This window comes from Mastomys coucha, unplaced genomic scaffold, assembly GCF_008632895.1.
Source record: "Mastomys coucha isolate ucsf_1 unplaced genomic scaffold, UCSF_Mcou_1 pScaffold11, whole genome shotgun sequence".
Classification (NCBI taxonomy): domain Eukaryota; kingdom Metazoa; phylum Chordata; class Mammalia; order Rodentia; family Muridae; genus Mastomys; species Mastomys coucha.
In genome coordinates this window covers 16,437,014-16,453,719 of record NW_022196893.1, presented here as the reverse complement: position 1 = coordinate 16,453,719, position 16,706 = coordinate 16,437,014, and the positions used below count along the sequence as shown (strand labels likewise).

The following is a 16,706-nucleotide window of genomic DNA, read 5'->3' as shown; positions in this document are numbered from 1 at the left end:
CACATTTTCTTTGGCCCTTCATCCAACATCCTGGAAGGCAGAATGTGATGACAGAACTCTCTCTCCTGTGGCCATCTTAATCACTCTGAGGTGATTCGCTCCATTTTCAGGATGGCAGTCATGTCCTCTGTGATATGTGTGGCCCTGATCTGGTGTTCGATCTATAGCTGAATTTCTCTTGTGAGAAAGAAAACGGCATGCTCACTGTTTAGACTTCTCTGCGGTGAGCTAGGACCTACTCACGGGCAGCATAGGGAAGAACATTGGAGAATGAGGGAACCTTGAGAGAGCCAGAGATGGGTCCACGTGGGGAATGGTGCACTGTTTGCCTGACCCAGAGGAAACCACAACTGACAGGTGGCTGACAGGGCCACAAAGTTCCTACACTACATTCCAGAGCTGGGACCATCTACCCTGGGCCAGGAGATAAGAGCAACTGGTAGAAACAATATAAAGAGCCCAGAAGGGTGTCAGCAGGGAGTCCACAGGTCATGGTGGGGACTGCATCTAAGAAAGATGGCAAGCTGCCAGATGTCTTCCGAAATCCGTTGCTCCTTCCTCCTCTGGGTCACTTAGTGTTAGCTGGTCCCAGACAGCAACTGAACCTAGGCTCCCAGACTCCCTTGCAGCTAGGTATAGCCCAAACCGAGTTGGCATCAGTGGAATGTCAGAGGCACAAGGTTAGTGTCACTTGCTGTTTTGGATGTCTGTGCTTCCTGAAACCGAAAACTTGGCTCTGACTAAGCCTTAACATAAGCCTCATTACCAGTCTATGTACTGGGCACACACAGTTGACCTGGGTCCCCCACCCCCAAAACACTACACTTTATAGCTTAGAACACTGGCTTTTAATGGTCCAATTTTGTCTCCCAGGAAGACATTTGACAATATATACAGATAGCTTTGGTTGTCATGCCTCACAGGAGGGGCTGTGAGTGTGTGGTAAGAGGAGTTCCAGGGACCCTGCTAAATATGCGGGACACAAAACAACTGCCTATAAAGAACCTTCCACCAAAAAACGTTCCGGGTGCTGTGAGCGATCCATCTTTAATACAAGCTGTGTGTTGGGTTATGCCCTTAGGCCTGAACCAACCCTTTTCTCCAGGAACCAGGCACTCAGGCCTTGATTTCTCAACCAATCATTTGATGATTTCTGGATTTCCCAACACCTGTTGGGAAGGAATGTCTCCAGTTCTAGGTGGTGGTTACCTGTGGGGGAGACGTTTCTCCAGAATGCTCAGGTCTAGCCTTACATACCCATGTCTTTTCTCTGAGGAGCCATCTTAGCCTGCTTTCTTTTCTTTTCTTTACTTTTCTTTTTTTTTTTTTTTTGAGACAGGGTTTCTCTGAGTAGCCCTGGCTGTCCTGGAACTCATGCTGTAGACCAGGCTGGCCTCGAACTCAGAAATCCACCTGCCTCTGCCTCCCAAGTGCTGGGATTAAAGGCATGCACCACCACCACCCGACTTAGTCTGCTTTCTATTGCTGTGATAAAGACCATGACCAAAAGCAACTGGAGAGGAAAGGGTTTCCAAGTCCCCATCCATCACTGGGGGAAATCAGGCAGGAACTTAAGCAGGGCAGGAACTTAGAGGCAGGAACCGAAACAGAGGCCATAAGGAGTGCTCCTTACTGGTTTATTCAAGTTGGTTTTGAAATACAACCCAGGACCACACGGCAGGGGTCAGGAAGCACAGCCCACAGAGGGCTGGACCCTACCAAATCAATCATTAATCAAGAAAAGGCCCCACAGAGTTACCCACAGTCTGGTGTGATGGAGGCATTTTCTCAAGAGAGGTTCCCTCCTCCCTGATGACTCTCGTTTGTGTCAAGTTGCCAAATAGCACAGGAGCCCAGTAAGAAATTAAAAGTGTTCTCCAGGGATGAGCTATAGGGGCCTTTGTTCCTTGGAAGCCCCACACACACACACACACACTGTCTCCATGGCACCCATCACCAGCAAGGAGAGGGATGAAAGGGTGGGACCTAGTCACCTTTGCCAAAGAGGTGAAGAACTGGGGGTATGAGCTGAGCACTGTTGACTTTTAGGAGCAAAGAGCCATGGCAAACACACTCCCCTATCAAAATAGGCCTTGCCTGGTGGGCCCTGTATCCTCACACTCAGAACAGTCCAGTGCCCTGGTCTGCATTACACTAGAAGGGAGGCATCCATCCTAAGCCACTGCCTCTACGTTCATGCCAGGTCAAGCTGGCCCAGGGTCAGGATTAGGATTCGGCTAGACTGTGACCTACCCTCTGGGCCTGAGAAGGGGTTTCTGTTGGGAACACAGATCACCTGTTTTAAAGGGGTAACAGATCTGTGCACTCGCCCCCTAGTGGCCACATCCACACAGTGCAGGCTCCTGGAGATTGTGGTCCTGGCCAGGGGCAGGCTCTCTCTCTTGTTCTTGGCCTGTCAGATTCCTGGTCTTGCTCCCTGGGAGACTGACTCATCATCCCTAAAGAACCAGTACCTCAGCCATACCTCAGCCTGTCCATCCCAGCAATGGCTCCCCCACTTATTCTCTGGGAAGAGACTCAATCCCTTTTTCTCCCTGGAGGCTCTGCCCTTCGCCTGATAGAGGTTGGAGCAGGACACACCAACACCCAGACACATACACACACATGTGTGTGTGTGTGTGCGCGCGCGCGCGCCTGAGCACACAACAGCTAGGTAAGCTGCCAGGAGCTAGAAAGTGACTTAGAACCACCAGTCATTGATATTATGGTCCAGGCTCCTTCCTTCTTAATCAGATTTTGTCTCCAGAACCTCCCAGCATGCATTTAGGGCCCCTCCCCCACTACTGAGGAATCTGTCCCTGAGTGATCCCAGACCTGGCTGGTCAGGCAGGCAGGGGGCATCTCATCCAGTGCCTTCTCTCTCCCCAGAAATCTTCAGTAGCTCCCCTGTGGCAGAACACAAAGCCCCTGCTCCCCATGCAGGCCATGTGTGGTGCCCTGCATTTTTTCCTGAGTCATCTCTCACTCTGTCCATACCAGGGGCCATTGCTGTCTTGGGGTTGGAATTTCTGTTTCCTTCTCGAGTATCCAAGCCCTGCAACCTTGGTTTTATGTTTATCATAAAGTATGTGGCTTCTAACCACCGCCCCATCAGGAGTTCAGCCTGGCATGGCTTGGGGTTTATATGGGGAGGGCAAGGGCTGCCTGGAGGTCTACACCTCTGGGCTAGACCTGGTTGTAGGCACAGAACTCTGTTCATGGCTGTGAGAGGGCTGAGGCTTCCATTTTCTCTAACAGCTTTTTTTTTTTTTTAAAGATTTATTTATTTATTATATGTAAGTACACTGTAGCTGTCTTAAGATACCCCAGAAGAGGGCGTCAGTTCTCATTATGGATGGCTGTGAGCCACCATGTGGTTGCTAGGATTTGAACTCAGGACCTTCAGAAGAGCAGTCAGTGCTCTTACCCGCTGAGCCATTGCTCCAGCCCCCTCTAACAGCTTTTGAGCCCTAACGGCCAGAAGCCTTCTCCCCGGAAGGCTGGTCCTCCTCACGGCTGCTGGTACAACAGAGGTCAAACTCTCCTGTCCTTCACTCCACAGCTTCTCCAGCTCCAGCTGCTGCAAAGTCAGCTTTGAGAGAGCTCAGGAAATTGGATGCAGCTATGAGGGTAAGCTCTGATGGAGTCAAAGGAATGTGACTTTAAGTGCACCTGTCTCATAGGGTACCACCATCTTGGGCACTATTGGGACTCAGGCAGGGCATCTTGAAGAACCCACCACACATCTCCTTTTCCTCTTCCTGTTCCCATCTGCCTCAGTCCCTCTGGGGATCACCTAGTCTCCCCTAACACCTTCCTACGGACCTGTGGCCATCCTTAGTGCCCCTCCCATCCGTGAACTGGGGTTTCCCAGCAGTAGCTGTAGGGACATCCCTTCTGCTCCTGCCTCAGGTTGAGTGTGAGCAAAAGCCTACCTCTGTTTGACAGGTGTGGGTGAGAACCCTACTTCCCTGTCTTAGTTTATGGTCACTCTAACCAAAAGCAACTTAGGGAGGAAAGGATTTATTTGGCTTACACATCCCGATCCTGCCCATCACTGAGGGAGGTCAGGGCAGGAACACAGGCAGAAGCTGAAGCAGAAGTCACAGAGGAGCATTATTTGTTCCCTGTGGCCTCCTCAGCCCGTTTCTCATATCATCTAGAATCGCCTGCTCAGGGGTGGCACTGCCCACAGTGAGCTGAGTCTTCCCACATCCATCGTGAATCAAGAAAATGCACCTCAGGCTTGCCCGCAGGTCAATCAAGTAGGGAAACAATTTCTCAGTTGAGCTTCCCTCTTCCAAAATGACTCGGCTTGTGTTATATTCTTGGCATCAAAAAAAGCCAGCAGGCTGCCCCAGCGACATGAGCTTGGCCCTGTCCATCAGTCTTTGGTCTGCCTGAGCTTAGAGGTCCCCAGCTGCTCACCCAGCATCAGAGCAAGCCCAGGGTACTCGGAGCTGGAGCTGCTGGATCTCAGGAAATGCCAGGGACCATGCCACTTGCGTGTCATTCACAGGATGCCACATAGAAGAAGGGAAGGAGGGACAAAGCAACAACCAGATGTGACTGATGCTGGAGATGGGGGTGCTTAACCTCTAGGTTCATGGGAGTTGGGTCAGGTCCCTCTCTCTCCAACCCAGAACACTGTAGGTCACACATGCCTGCTGCTTCCTGCAACGTCATTCATTCACCCCTTAATTCATTCAAATCATTACTTATTAGAACACTTACATGATGCCTCCAGGGTAGAGTAGTAACCAAGGTAGGCCTTGCAATGGTTCCTGTAACGCTGATAATGCTAACGGAAGCCAGACAGATAAGACATGGCTTCTTTCTTCAGGAGAGTAGCTAGTGTCACATTAAAGAATGCCAATGGGTATAATAATTAGGATGGTGTAACAGTAGCAAAATTACAGTTGCAATGCATGAAGTAGCAATAAGAACAATTTTATGAGGCTGGAGGGATGGCTCAGTGGTTAAGAGCACTGATTGCTCTTCCAGAGGTCCTGAGTTCAAATCCCAGCAACCACATGGTGGCTCACAACCATCCATAATGAGATCTGATGCCCTCTTCTGGTGTGTCTTAAATATAACAAATATATCTTTAAGCCTGAGTAAGCAGGGCCGACCAGAGCGAGCACAGGTCCTGAATTAAAATTGCCAGCAACTAGATGATAGCTCACAACCATCAGTACAGCTACAGTGTACTCATATACATAAAATAAATAAATAAATAAATAAACAAATAAATCTTATTTAAGAAGAAAAGAACAATTTTATGGTTGGGCTCACCACAACATAAGGAACTGTATTAAAGTATGGCAGCATTAGGAAAGTTGAGAACCACTGCTCTAGGCATTCAGAACTGACTCTAGGGTACAGGGATCAGGGAAAGCCTGTGTGTAGGGTCCTGTGAGGACTCAGGGGGCTGTGCAGTCATGGAGCCCAGCACACAGTGCCTGTCAACTAAAGTGAGTTGGTACTGGCTTTCATAGTCTTCCACCCCCATAGCTCAGCCCTCTGCGACCACTCCCAAGCATGTCTTGCCAGTGTCCCAGAGAAATCACTTGCTTGAGGGGTATTCTGATTTCTTCCCTTTTATTTCAAATCTGGGGTGATTGGCCAGGACTGACAAGCTTCTGAGATGGGAAATTTTTAGTGCTTAGAACTTTCTGCCTTTCGCAGTGGTACATGCCTTTAACCCTAGTACTCAAGAGGCAGAGGCAGGCTGATCTCTATAAATTCAAGGCCATCCTGGTCTATATAGCAAGTTTCAGGACAGCCAGGATTATGTACAGATGCCTTGTCTCAAAAACAAAAACCCGACCAGCCAGACAAAAACAAACAAACTATCCAGGAATGTCCCAGGCAAAGCACCTAGAGTTGAATCCCATAACCCATGCTGGTCTACATGAGGATGGTGGGTACCTCCTCCCACAACAAATTCATCCATGAATCCACCCTTACATCCATTTAACTCATCCATCCATGCATTCATCCATCCTTCCACCCATCCATCCATGTGGCTATCCATCCATATACCCATTATCCATCAATAAGTCCATGCATCTGTGCATCCATTCATTCCTCAATCCATCCATTCATGTACCCACCCACCCACATGCCTACCCATTCATTTATCCATGCATGTCCACATCTGTGTCTCACCTACTTATCCACCCATGTATGATTTCATCCATCTATGCATACACCCAAACATGCATCCATCTACCCACCTACTCACCATCCGTCCACTGCCCATCTTTGCTAGCTAGTTTTATGTCAACTTGACATAAGTTAGAAAGAACTTCAATTGAGAAAATGCCCTCACTAGATTGGCCTCTGGAGGCATTTTTTTTTTATTGATGCCTAACATTTAATGAACCTAGCTCACTGTGTACTATGCCACCCCTGATGGTCCTGGTTACTATAAGAAGATAGGGTGAACAAGACATGGGAGCATACCAGTAAGCACCATTCTTCCAGGGCTTCTGCTGCTTCTTCTACTTCATTCCCTGAGTCCAGGTCCCTGCCTTGAATTCCTGCCCTGACTTCTTTTAATGATGGACTGTGAGTGTGTAACCATAAGCAACTTTGTCTCCAAAATTGTTTTTGGTTATAGTGCTTTATCACAGCAATAAAATCCCCAACTACAACAGATATTGGTACCAGGAGTGGGGTGTTGCTGACCATGTTGTTTTGGAAAGGATAATGGAGGTGTTGGAGCTTTGGGCTGGAAAAGTCATTGAATATTCAAAGCTTAATTGACTTTGTGGGAATTTGGAGCATAACACTGAAAGTAGAGCAGACAGTGGAAGCCCGGGTCATGAAGATTCAGAGGGAAACAAAAACTCTACCAAGGCCATTTATGTGATATTTTGATAGTGATAAACTATCTAAAGTGAAAACTTTGCATTGCTGGGACAACTGATGCTGGCCAGGTGGAGCTGAAGAATCAGTCAGAGATTAGCATCACTAAGGATGAATCTTCTGAGAAATGTTTTCTCAGGGTTAGTTCACAGAAGCTGTGGTCAGAGGGGGCTAAAGCTGTACTTTGTGTTGACAGCTGAACTTGATAATGTGTAAGAGTCTCCCAAGTGGTTCTGGTTTTGAATGCATGAAGAGACTTGGCACCATGAGAGATCATAAACTCATCCACTGATGCATATAACCACTGATACATACATCCACTAATGCATACATCCATAGAGGTATTCGCTATTGATGCACACATCCACTGATGCACACACCTACTAATGCACACATCCACTGATGCACACATCCACTGATGCACACATCCACTGATGCACACATTCATCCATTGATGCACACACCCACTGATGCACACACCCACTAATGATGCACACATCCACTAATGATTCACACATCCACTAATGCACACATCCATCCATTGATGCACACATCCATCCACTGATGCACACATCCACTGATGCACACATCCACTAATGCACACATCCACTAATGCACACATCCATCCATTGATTCACACATCCACTGATGCACACATCCACTGATGCACACATCCACCCACCTACCTGCTCATCCACAAATGCCTCTGTTGAAGTAAAGCCCCAGAATTGAATGGATTGTGGACAGAAGCTGAGGTTTGGCATCATGTGATAGGCTCAGAGTTCCTGAAAAGAATGCAGAAGAGGCTATTGGTAAAGGTACAGCCCACTTGCAGAGGAGACCCTAGCATGTTGGAGTGCCAGTACCATGGGAAGACCACCAAGGCCAGCTACAGCTATGGCGTGGAGCTGGTCTGAGTTTAGGAGACAAACTGTATGTGCTATGGATGGCAGAGCCATAGAAGTGCCACCGGCCAGCTGGCCTCTAGAAGAGTCCCAGATGACAAGCACTGAACTCTACACCACTGGACTTTGGTTTGGCTTTGGTTTGATTGTGACCATGCCCTGATTCCTCCCTCTTGGAGTAAGAAAGCATTTAGCTTGGGCTTTGAGTTTGCAGAAGCCCACAGCTATGAGGCCTTGGATATTTTAGAGAAACTTTGGAATTTTAGAGAAACTTTGAATATTTTAGAGAGAGACCTTGAACTTTTAAAGAGACCTTGGATATTTTAAAGAGACCAAATTTGTGTTTGAACTTTTAAGGACTATAAGACTTTTCAGAAATTGAAGTGTTTGCCAGGCACGGTGTTGAGTGACCCCAGTGCTCAGAATGCCGAGGCAGGTAGAACTCACAAAGTTGAGTTCAAGGCCAGCCAGGGATACATAGAGAGACCCTGTCTCAAATAGAAATAAAGTTAGGGTGTTTTATATTGTGCTGTTAATATTACCATCCTATCTTAAGGACAAATGATAAAGGAAAAGTTCTAACCAAACATCGACGTCTTTGTGTGTCAAGCTGAGAAGGAACCAACCATTCTGGCCTGTTTCATGTTAACTTGATAAAAGGTAGGAGTCACTTTGGAAGAGGGAACCTCAATTGAGAAAATGCCACCACCAGATTAGCCCGTGGGCAAGATAATGGAACCTTTTCTTGGTCAATGACTGATGTAGGAGAACCCAGCTCACTATGGGCAGTGCATGCTCCTGGGAGGATATAGTGGTCCAGGGTGCTATAAGAAAGCCTGCTAAGCAAACCAAGAGGAGCACGCCAATGAGCAGCATTCCTTCAGGTCTTCTCTTCAAGATTCCTGCCTTGAATTCTTACTCTAATTTCCTTTGATGATTGACTGGAAAAAAAAAAAACCTTCAAGTTGTTTTTGGTTATGGTGTTTATCCTAACAGAAACCCCATACAAGACACCATCCATCTACATATGCAGTCTATGGATGTATGCATCCATCACTCTTACCCACCTACCCATGTATCTGTGTACCCATCCATCCACCTCACCAAGCCATTCATCTATGCATTCATGACTGACATACTCATGCACCATCTACCCTTTTACCCATTCATCCAGATATGCATCCACCCATGACTGTTCACTCATTTGGGGGTGGATATTTCAGAAAAACACCATAGAGTATAGGGATGATGATGATGATGATGATGATGATGATGATGATGATGATGATGACAACGACGACGACGACGACGACAACGATGATGACAATGATGAGGAAGCACGAGGTCATGAACAGCTGAGCCCGGCTGAACCCATAGATAACCAAGCCCTCAAGCTGTCTTGGCTCTGGAAACTTCTGTCTTCTTCATACCAACCCCAACCCAACTCTCCGGAGGGAAGCTCCCCCAGTAAAAGCAAGTCCCCACTTTATCCCAGAGACAGATGTAGGGGACCTTGGAGCAAAACTTTAACTGTATCTTCTTCAAGCGGTAAGATCAAATGGTGCGTTGGAGTCCCTCTGCGCTTATGGGTCTCCTAGCATGCCTGGGCTGTGCTGCTTCCCACTTGCTACCGGCAGGGGGCAGCACGTCGCAGTGCCACAGACCCCACGCGGCACTTCGACAACCCTGCATTCTGTTTTGGAGAAACTAAGGCATAGAAGAAGGTTGGGTCCCATCTACCAGTAGAAGTACCCACTTTTCTTGGACATAACCCTCCTGGAGAATCCCAAGGCCAACCTTATCTTGGGCCTTCCGATCTGACATGGCTGGAGATGGGGGTGAGAATCTTAAAAGCCCAGGGTTGCACGCCTTTAATCCCAGCTCTTGGGAGGCAGAGGCAGGCGGATTTCTGAGTTCGAGGCCAGCCTGGTCTACAGAGTGAGTTCCAGGACAGCCAGGGCTACACAGAGAAACCCTGTCTCGAAAAAAATAAAAAATAAGCCTAGGGTTTTGTTTTTTGGTTTTGGTTGGTTGGTTTTTTTGGGGGGGTGGGGGGAAGGGAGAGGTACGTGGATGCTGTTGCTATTCCAGCCTCACTGCAGCCACATAAATATTTTGTCTCACTAACAGACCCTAAGACAGAGGCAGTTGGCGGGGACGGTGGAATGACCCCCAGACTACAGGGCAAGGTAAGGAATCCCTAAACATCTCAAGTCCAGCTCTGGCGGCAGGCGTCGCCCCCTATCGCCACGGGGTGGCAGCATCCACCTGCCAAGCTCCCAGGCTGTTCTGCTCGCTCCCAGCCACCTGGCCCAGCTCAGCTAGCTACCTGCCTACCAAGTTGTGCGACGTCCAGAGTTCTTTGATTTCAGGGGACAGTGGTGTGGGACTGCAACTACCGTTTGACATCTGTGCCTTAGTCTCCCTTCTTGCGACGTCCAAATTCTCCTTTCTAAAGAGTCCTCCGACTCACAACGTTCTGCGCAGCTGCATCTGCGGGCTTCTGAACCTGGGGTCCAGGAGCGGCTCTCTCTCCCGGGTCGTGGCAAAAGTTCAGAGGATTTGAAGAGATTAAGAGAGGATTAGGGGCAGGGCCGGTAGCTTTTGAGCTCGAGGTTCCGGGCTGAGGACAGCGCCCCCTCATACCCCTCCTCATTTCCACACCAGGCAATTGGGTGTTGGCCAGTCTTTAAAGAGGAGCGCTCTCCCAGTTCATCCCCTTGCCTTCATGGCGCCATTTGATGCTGCTGTCCAGGACTGAAGACGCTTGAAAACCTGGCTTGGGTCTCCCACCATGTGTCTGGTTACTAGCTGGTCCGCTGAGCTAGGACAGACCTAGCTGTGACAGGCAGTGTCCCTGTCACCCATTGATCCAGGATAGAATCAAGCGAGGCACACACAGGATGTACCAGGCACTTAGTCTAGTCTAACTTCTCGCTTTAGCTGTTCAACAAGAATCAGATCTTTCGTCCGCATCGGACAGGCTTTCAGAGTGAGACAGAATCCTCAGATTGGGACTCTCCAAGAATGCCTTTCTGAGTCTCTGTCATGGTACCACTTTTAATGCTGGTCGAGCTGGTGTGTCTACCAATCTTAAGTCCCAGACTCTGCTTGCGCTCTGCAGTGTCGGGCGCTGGGACGATTTTTCACCGAAGTTTGTTGGGCAGGTAACAATGCCTGATCTGGGGTTGTGGCCCTGGAAGCACCCGTGTAGGTAATGTCTAGGGGAAAGAAAGATGTCTGTACATAGAAAGGAGATGGTGGTGGGTGGTCTCTCCCTCCACCCCCTCTCTCTCTTCAACTAGAAACTGGAAACCAAGTGACCACCAAGACCTGAGTGAGTAGTTTCTTAGCCCCCGCCCCTACCCCCACCCTCACTGTCTCTGAGGAGCGCAGGTGTCTCTTTTGGAGCCGCACCCTCTCCCCTCCCTCCCCTCTTCCCACGCAGTCCTGGGAGGGCGATCGGAAGGGAGCTGGCCTAGGGAGGGGGGGGCGAGGGGTTAGATGCGTTCGTGTGTCACGGGGGAGGGAGGAGAAAAGGGAGGGGAGAGCTAGGGAGCGCGCGCGAGAGAGCGCGCTGCGGGCGAGGAGGGCGGGCGGGAGGCGGATCCTCCTACCTGGGGCGCGCTCGCCTGCTCGCGGCTCGCTTGCCGGGGCCGCGAGTCACCTGGGGAGGCGGACAAGTGCGGACACATTGGCCGCCCCGGCGCACCGCGAGGCGCGCACGGCCCCAGGCGGCTAAGCCCAGTGGAGGCAGCGCCCGCCCGCTGCGCCTGGCCCTGGCCTGCGCTTACAGAGTCCCACGGTCACTCCGCTGGGCTCCGAGGTCGCGGTTCCCCGCCCGGGTCACTCCCCCAGGCGCACGCGGCGGCTGCGGCGCCCTGGGCTCACCATGGTGGCAACGCGTGCCGGGTGCCCGCGCGTCGCCCGCCTCCCGAGCCGAAGCGCCGGCTGAGCTTGGTTTTACCGCAGCCCCCTGGCCCCTGCCCGGCCCCTGCCCACCCGCGCGTCCCCTCCGGCCGCAGCTGTCTATGGCGCAGCCCCCCTCCCTGGATCATGCACAGAAACTTTCGAAAGTGGATTTTTTACGTGTTTCTCTGCTTTGGCGTCCTCTACGTGAAGCTCGGGTGAGTATACCTGTGGGCGGGGGCGGCAGAAGGGGAACCCGGCAGCCTCCAGAGCCTCCTCCAACGGACCTGGGGACCGGAGTTGGTGGGGGAGGGCGTTTCTTGAAGTGGCCGGGCTGGCTGGTTTCTCCGGCCTTCGCCCCAGCCTCGTTGAGACTCACCCGAGCCCCCGGAGCCAGAGATCCTCCGGAGGGGCGCGGAGCCAGGACGCAGCAGGGACAGCACGGCCCGCGGACGGCCGCAGCGGGGCTCGCGGGTAGCGGCGAGCGTGCCGGGCGCGTACTTTCACCTGTTTGGGCTCCAGGCCCCGGGGGTGGGACGCGCCTTCCCTCCCCCGGGCTGCGCTGGGCGCCGAGCCCGGGCCGAGCGCTAGCCGCCGAGAGGGCGCGCCGGGCCGGGGGAGGGGTGCGGGGGGCATCCCCGGCGGTGGAGATCGGGGCGCGCACTCGCTGCGAGCGCGCAGGCCTTGCACCCGCAGCGGCCCTTCGTCTCTATCCATCACCCGGACATGTTGAAATTACCTTGACAACTCGTCCGGCTGGCTCAGGATGGGCCGTGGGGCTGGCGCAGCAGCCTCGGGCTCCGTCCGGGGCCCGCGCCCCCGCCCGCCCGGGGCCCTGCGCCCGGCCCCCTCTCGCCGAGCTCCCCCTTGCGCGGCCGGGCGGGCGGGCTCCAGGCGGGCCGCGCTCGCTGCTCGCCGCCGTAGCTGCTCCGAGTCGTATTTCCACATTCCTGAACCCAGCCGAGTCCTTACCTGTTGAGCCGCGATCTCCTTTAGACGGAATCTGTCTCGGCCTCCCCGGATTGGGGGTGGAGGGGCAGGGTGACCGAACGGAGCGCAGCGCACCTCGCGGGCGTTAGTCACTCTTGGTGGCCCGGCTCGGCCCAAACCCCCACCCCCCACCCGGAGCACCTGCGGGAATCTGTGCCCGCCTCGCCTGGCGATCCTACTATGTGCCGCCCGGCGCTCTGAGACCAGCCTCATCTTGGCCCTAGGAAGGCCGGTGACCAGACCTGTAGGAGGGGCGGGTTCCGGTACCTGGGAGACCGGCTTTCCAGGCGAGAGGTAGAAACAGTCGCTGAAGATCAGCACCCTTCCCAGCCCTCTGCACCTCCGCCATCTTACAGGTGAAGAAATTGAGGCCCAGAGAGGGGCAGGGACCAAACCTGGTGGCCTCAGAGGCAGGATTGGAAGTCCCTTCCTTATTCCTGCAGACCTGGGCGGGAGTGTCTGTGCGGCTGAGAGTGGTTGTGTTAATTGTAGGTTTGTGCGGGTAGGCTGTGTCCCTGGGTGTTTGTTTATGAAGGTGAGGGGTGCCCCGGCGTTGAGCTTGCTGGAGTGGGGGCAGGGTGGGCAGGCCACTGCTTCCTGGGCTCTCAGCAGCCTGAAATGATTCTCCTGAGCCCGTGAAGGGATCCACAGCTCTTTGGGAGAAAGCTCTATTCAGATCCCGGCTACCTGGCTCTGGCGCCAAGGCCTTTGAGTTGGGTGCATGACTCCACCGGCCCTGGCTTCTATTGCTGACCATTCATCGTAGCTCCTCTTCTTCCACAAGGGGCCTCAGTAGAGGCCCTCCTATCATCAAACGGAAGAAAGGGTCAGCAGAAGGACCTGGGTTCCTGAGGTTGGGGGACTCCCTGGAACAGTCCTTGGGGTTCATGCCTTTACCTCATCTTTCATGGCTGGGAAGGGGTTTTGGCTCTGGTGCTCTGAACAACTTGGTGGTCAGTACTGAGTAGAGAATGGATGAGACCCCGAGGGTCTCTGCTAGCCCAGCCAGGGCTCCTAGATGCCTGTGACCACTATCTTTTAGAACTTGCAGGCTTTCCTCTGCCCAAGAGCCCCGAAGGGAGAACTCCTCTCCCTCCATAAACTGCCCCACCCCCACCCTGCTTCTTTAGTTTAAAAAAAAAAAAAATCCCAAAGACCCAGTGGAAGGACAGCTAGGGAAGCCAGGTCCACTGTGGGACCTGCAAATGGGAGGCTAACGGCTGACCTCTTCGCTTGTGTGTGCTCTCTCTCTCTCTCTCTCTCTCTCTCTCTCTCTCTCTCTCTGTGTGTGTGTGTGTGTGTGTGTGTGTGTCCTCCATCAGGTGAGCAGGAAAGACAACTGGACCTTCCCATGTGACCTAAAGGGTAGGTGGTGTGGACGTGGTCTCTGTAAAGTGGGCATCCCACACCATCACTCTGGCAAGTGTCTGGGGCTGCTTCTCACTCTCCTCTGAAAAGAGCAAAGGCATGGTAGTGTCCCCCTGGACTGCGAGGGATTAGTTCAGGTGGCCTGACCTTAAGTGGTAGAATATTGTGCCACTCACCAGTGAAGCCTTTCTTATCGACAATGGTTGTGAGATCCAAGGTGTGGGAGCCATTCTGGGGACTCCTCCGGATAGTTTTGGGGGGAGGGGTTATTTTGTGATGGAGGCTCCTGAACCTGCCTCTGCCCCATGTTTCTGTATGTGCCACGGGGCCTCCAGAAATCCCACCAGAGCATTCATCCCACATACACACCTCTCGTGCAAGCAAGAACCTGAATTCAGCCTCTCACACTCCAAAAAAACAGAAGTACCTCGGATTCTCAGCAAGTTCCAAGCACAATGGCCTTGGGGAGTCACAACACCTAAGGTCTCTGCGGAGGAAACTGCTGTCCCAAGGAAGTCAAGGTCACTGGGGTGTCAGGACTAGCCCTGTGCTAGGCTTGTTCCTGCCTTTGTGATTGGGAGAAGCAAGGGGCTACGTCAGGGAGGTCTGGAGGTAAGGGAGGTTTCCGACTCCTGGATGCGCAGGAGGCTCCATGCTAAGCCCAGTCTCAGGACCTAGTCTTTAGGACCACGACTGTATCACACATAGCCCCTCCTTTCCTGATGTCTTCCCTGCTCCGAGACGTCCCCTAGCTGACATATACCTCTATACAAAGACATTCCGATACAGCCAGGCTTAGCAGAAATAGGAGATGGGACCCCAGTCTGTTTCTAAACTATAAAAAATAATAATTAGTAGAAAAGAGAGGGCTCTTTAGACGAATTCCTTCTTGCCAACAAACAAACTTTCCTCAAAGAGTAAAAGATTAGAGATGAAAAAGCCAGAGGTGGTGGCCCTGCGTGGTGGAAGGCTTTCTCTGCCCGCGTCTTCAAAGGGGTGCAGAACAGAGCTGGCCCAGATGCAGGGAGAGGGGACCCACACCCAACCATCTCTAACCAGGCTACATGCAGACAGAGGGACAGCACACACAGGGCATCTGTGCACACACACCTGCGGGCACCCATACCGCCCATGCTCCTGCAGAAACATGCAAGCACACGCATGCATACATGAGCACACGTTGCTGAGCACAGCCCCTAAGAGGCGCACACGCCTCCGCGCAGTGCCTCCCGGAGATGCGCTCTCCGTAGCGGTGTTTCTCGCCAAAGGTTGTGGCGAGGGTATCCCGGCCAAGGCAACTTGGGCAAACCCTGGGGGCGGCACCCGCCGCACACTCTGGTCAACCTCCCCTTTAAAAAAAACCCGCCCGCGGAGGAGGCGGATGTAGGGGCAGCCTGTCCAATGGCAGCTGCAGCGCTTCGGGAGACTTAGAGACTTGAGCCAGAGTGAGCGACGGAACCGGTTCGCACCAAGATAGACGGACAGAGGACCAGACAGCCGCTAAGGAGCGCTTACTGCCCCCCGCCGGGCCCCCGCCCCGAAATCCAGCTCCAGCGCCCGCTACTGCCCCAGATACAGCACGATGCGCGGTCCAGGCAACGAGACACGGGCGAGCACTGTCCCCCGGCCCCCGAGCCCTGGCCCCTAGCGCCCAGCGCTGCTGCCCTGCATCAGGGAGGGCCGCGGAGACCCCAGCCTCAGTTGGCTCAGGAGCCCTGCGGGTGGGGCCTGCCCAGCCCAGCCAGGCGCGCCAGCCCACCATGCTCCTCCTGTCGCCGCGCAGCGCGCTGGTCTCCGTCTATTGCCCGCAGATCTTTCTCCTTCTGTCCAGCGGCAGCTACCTGTGAGTGCCGCCGGTGGCGGGCGGGGTGGGCGGGAGGGGACCCCTGGCCACCGCTGCTGGGGAGGGGTGAGGAGGTGGCAAGATGGTCCCGGGTAGGGTGCTGGATGCCCTGCGCGCAAAGAAACTGGGGCTCTTTGGGTCACTTTGCTGACCTAAGCCGCCGAGGTAGATCACCTGGGGGACAGCTGTGATAACGAGAAATTTTAGCTAAGGGGTCAGAGAAAAGGTGGCCTAAGAGCGGTCTGACTGCCTTTGCAGATTAGGCTATGTGCATTGAGCGCGAGAGCCAGAGCTAGCCAGGCGCGTCCCAGCATGATCCTGGACCAGCGGGAGACCCTCTCCGTAGGCCGTATTAACCTACGCGGCGCGCATGGCCTTGCCATACGCAAGAAGATGTGAGCTACAGGCACACATCAGCTTCCCAGCGCATACACTGGCAGACACGTGCATGCTGCGCCCCACCAGACAGCGCGCCCAGGCTGTTCCCCAAGGTCTCTGGGGCCACTTGTGCTCTCCTTCCACTCCTTGACCTCTCCTCGACTAGACGCCTCTTCAGGAGGCTAGGAGGGCGCACACTTGTGCGCACAGGTAATCTAGGTCTAGAGAGTGCGCGGAGCATCACCCACCAGATTACGAACGGGAAGCTCCCGGCAGGGCCTGAGTCCGCCCTGCGAGTCGAGGGGGCGCGTCCGCACAGCGGTGGCTTCGCCCGATTCCTAATGGGACGCATATGCTCTGGCCTCCGATTTAAAAAGAAGTTTGATTTATGGAACCGCCGTTTGGGGGAATTGAAGCTGGATGCTACTGATTAAACCTCA

At 53.1% G+C, this 16,706-nt stretch overlaps 2 protein-coding genes across 5 annotated transcripts in view; one reads left to right on the top strand and one right to left on the bottom strand.

The window, feature by feature from the left end:
- Positions 1 to 7,628: 7,628 nt before the first annotated feature.
- LOC116077336 lies at positions 7,629 to 13,623 on the bottom strand. Of its 3 annotated transcripts, none has more exons than XM_031351831.1 (3): positions 12,819 to 13,623; positions 12,427 to 12,659; positions 7,629 to 7,658 (listed from the first exon to the last, which is right to left on the bottom strand). In XM_031351831.1, exons 1-3 carry the CDS (start codon positions 12,888 to 12,890, stop codon positions 7,637 to 7,639), a joined length of 327 nt encoding a protein of 108 aa, XP_031207691.1. In that variant the 5' UTR covers positions 12,891 to 13,623; the 3' UTR covers positions 7,629 to 7,636. The 3 variants fall into 3 exon arrangements, with proteins under 3 accessions (XP_031207691.1, XP_031207680.1, XP_031207672.1); XM_031351820.1 differs by lacking the exon at positions 7,629 to 7,658 and adding an exon at positions 9,782 to 10,999; XM_031351812.1 differs by lacking the exons at positions 7,629 to 7,658; positions 12,427 to 12,659 and adding an exon at positions 9,782 to 10,999 and having other exon boundaries at positions 12,945 to 13,623.
- Positions 11,410 to 16,706, top strand: part of Wnt7b (Wnt family member 7B) — a 45,843-nt gene continuing 40,546 nt past the window's right edge. Inside the window, exon 1 of one of the 2 annotated variants that reach the window (XM_031351804.1) lies at positions 11,410 to 11,905. In XM_031351804.1, the coding sequence (XP_031207664.1) occupies positions 11,835 to 11,905 (71 nt within the window). In that variant the 5' untranslated portion in view covers positions 11,410 to 11,834. Of the gene's footprint in view, positions 11,906 to 15,271; positions 15,889 to 16,706 lie in introns of those variants that run through there. The other variant, XM_031351795.1, reaches the window with a different exon arrangement.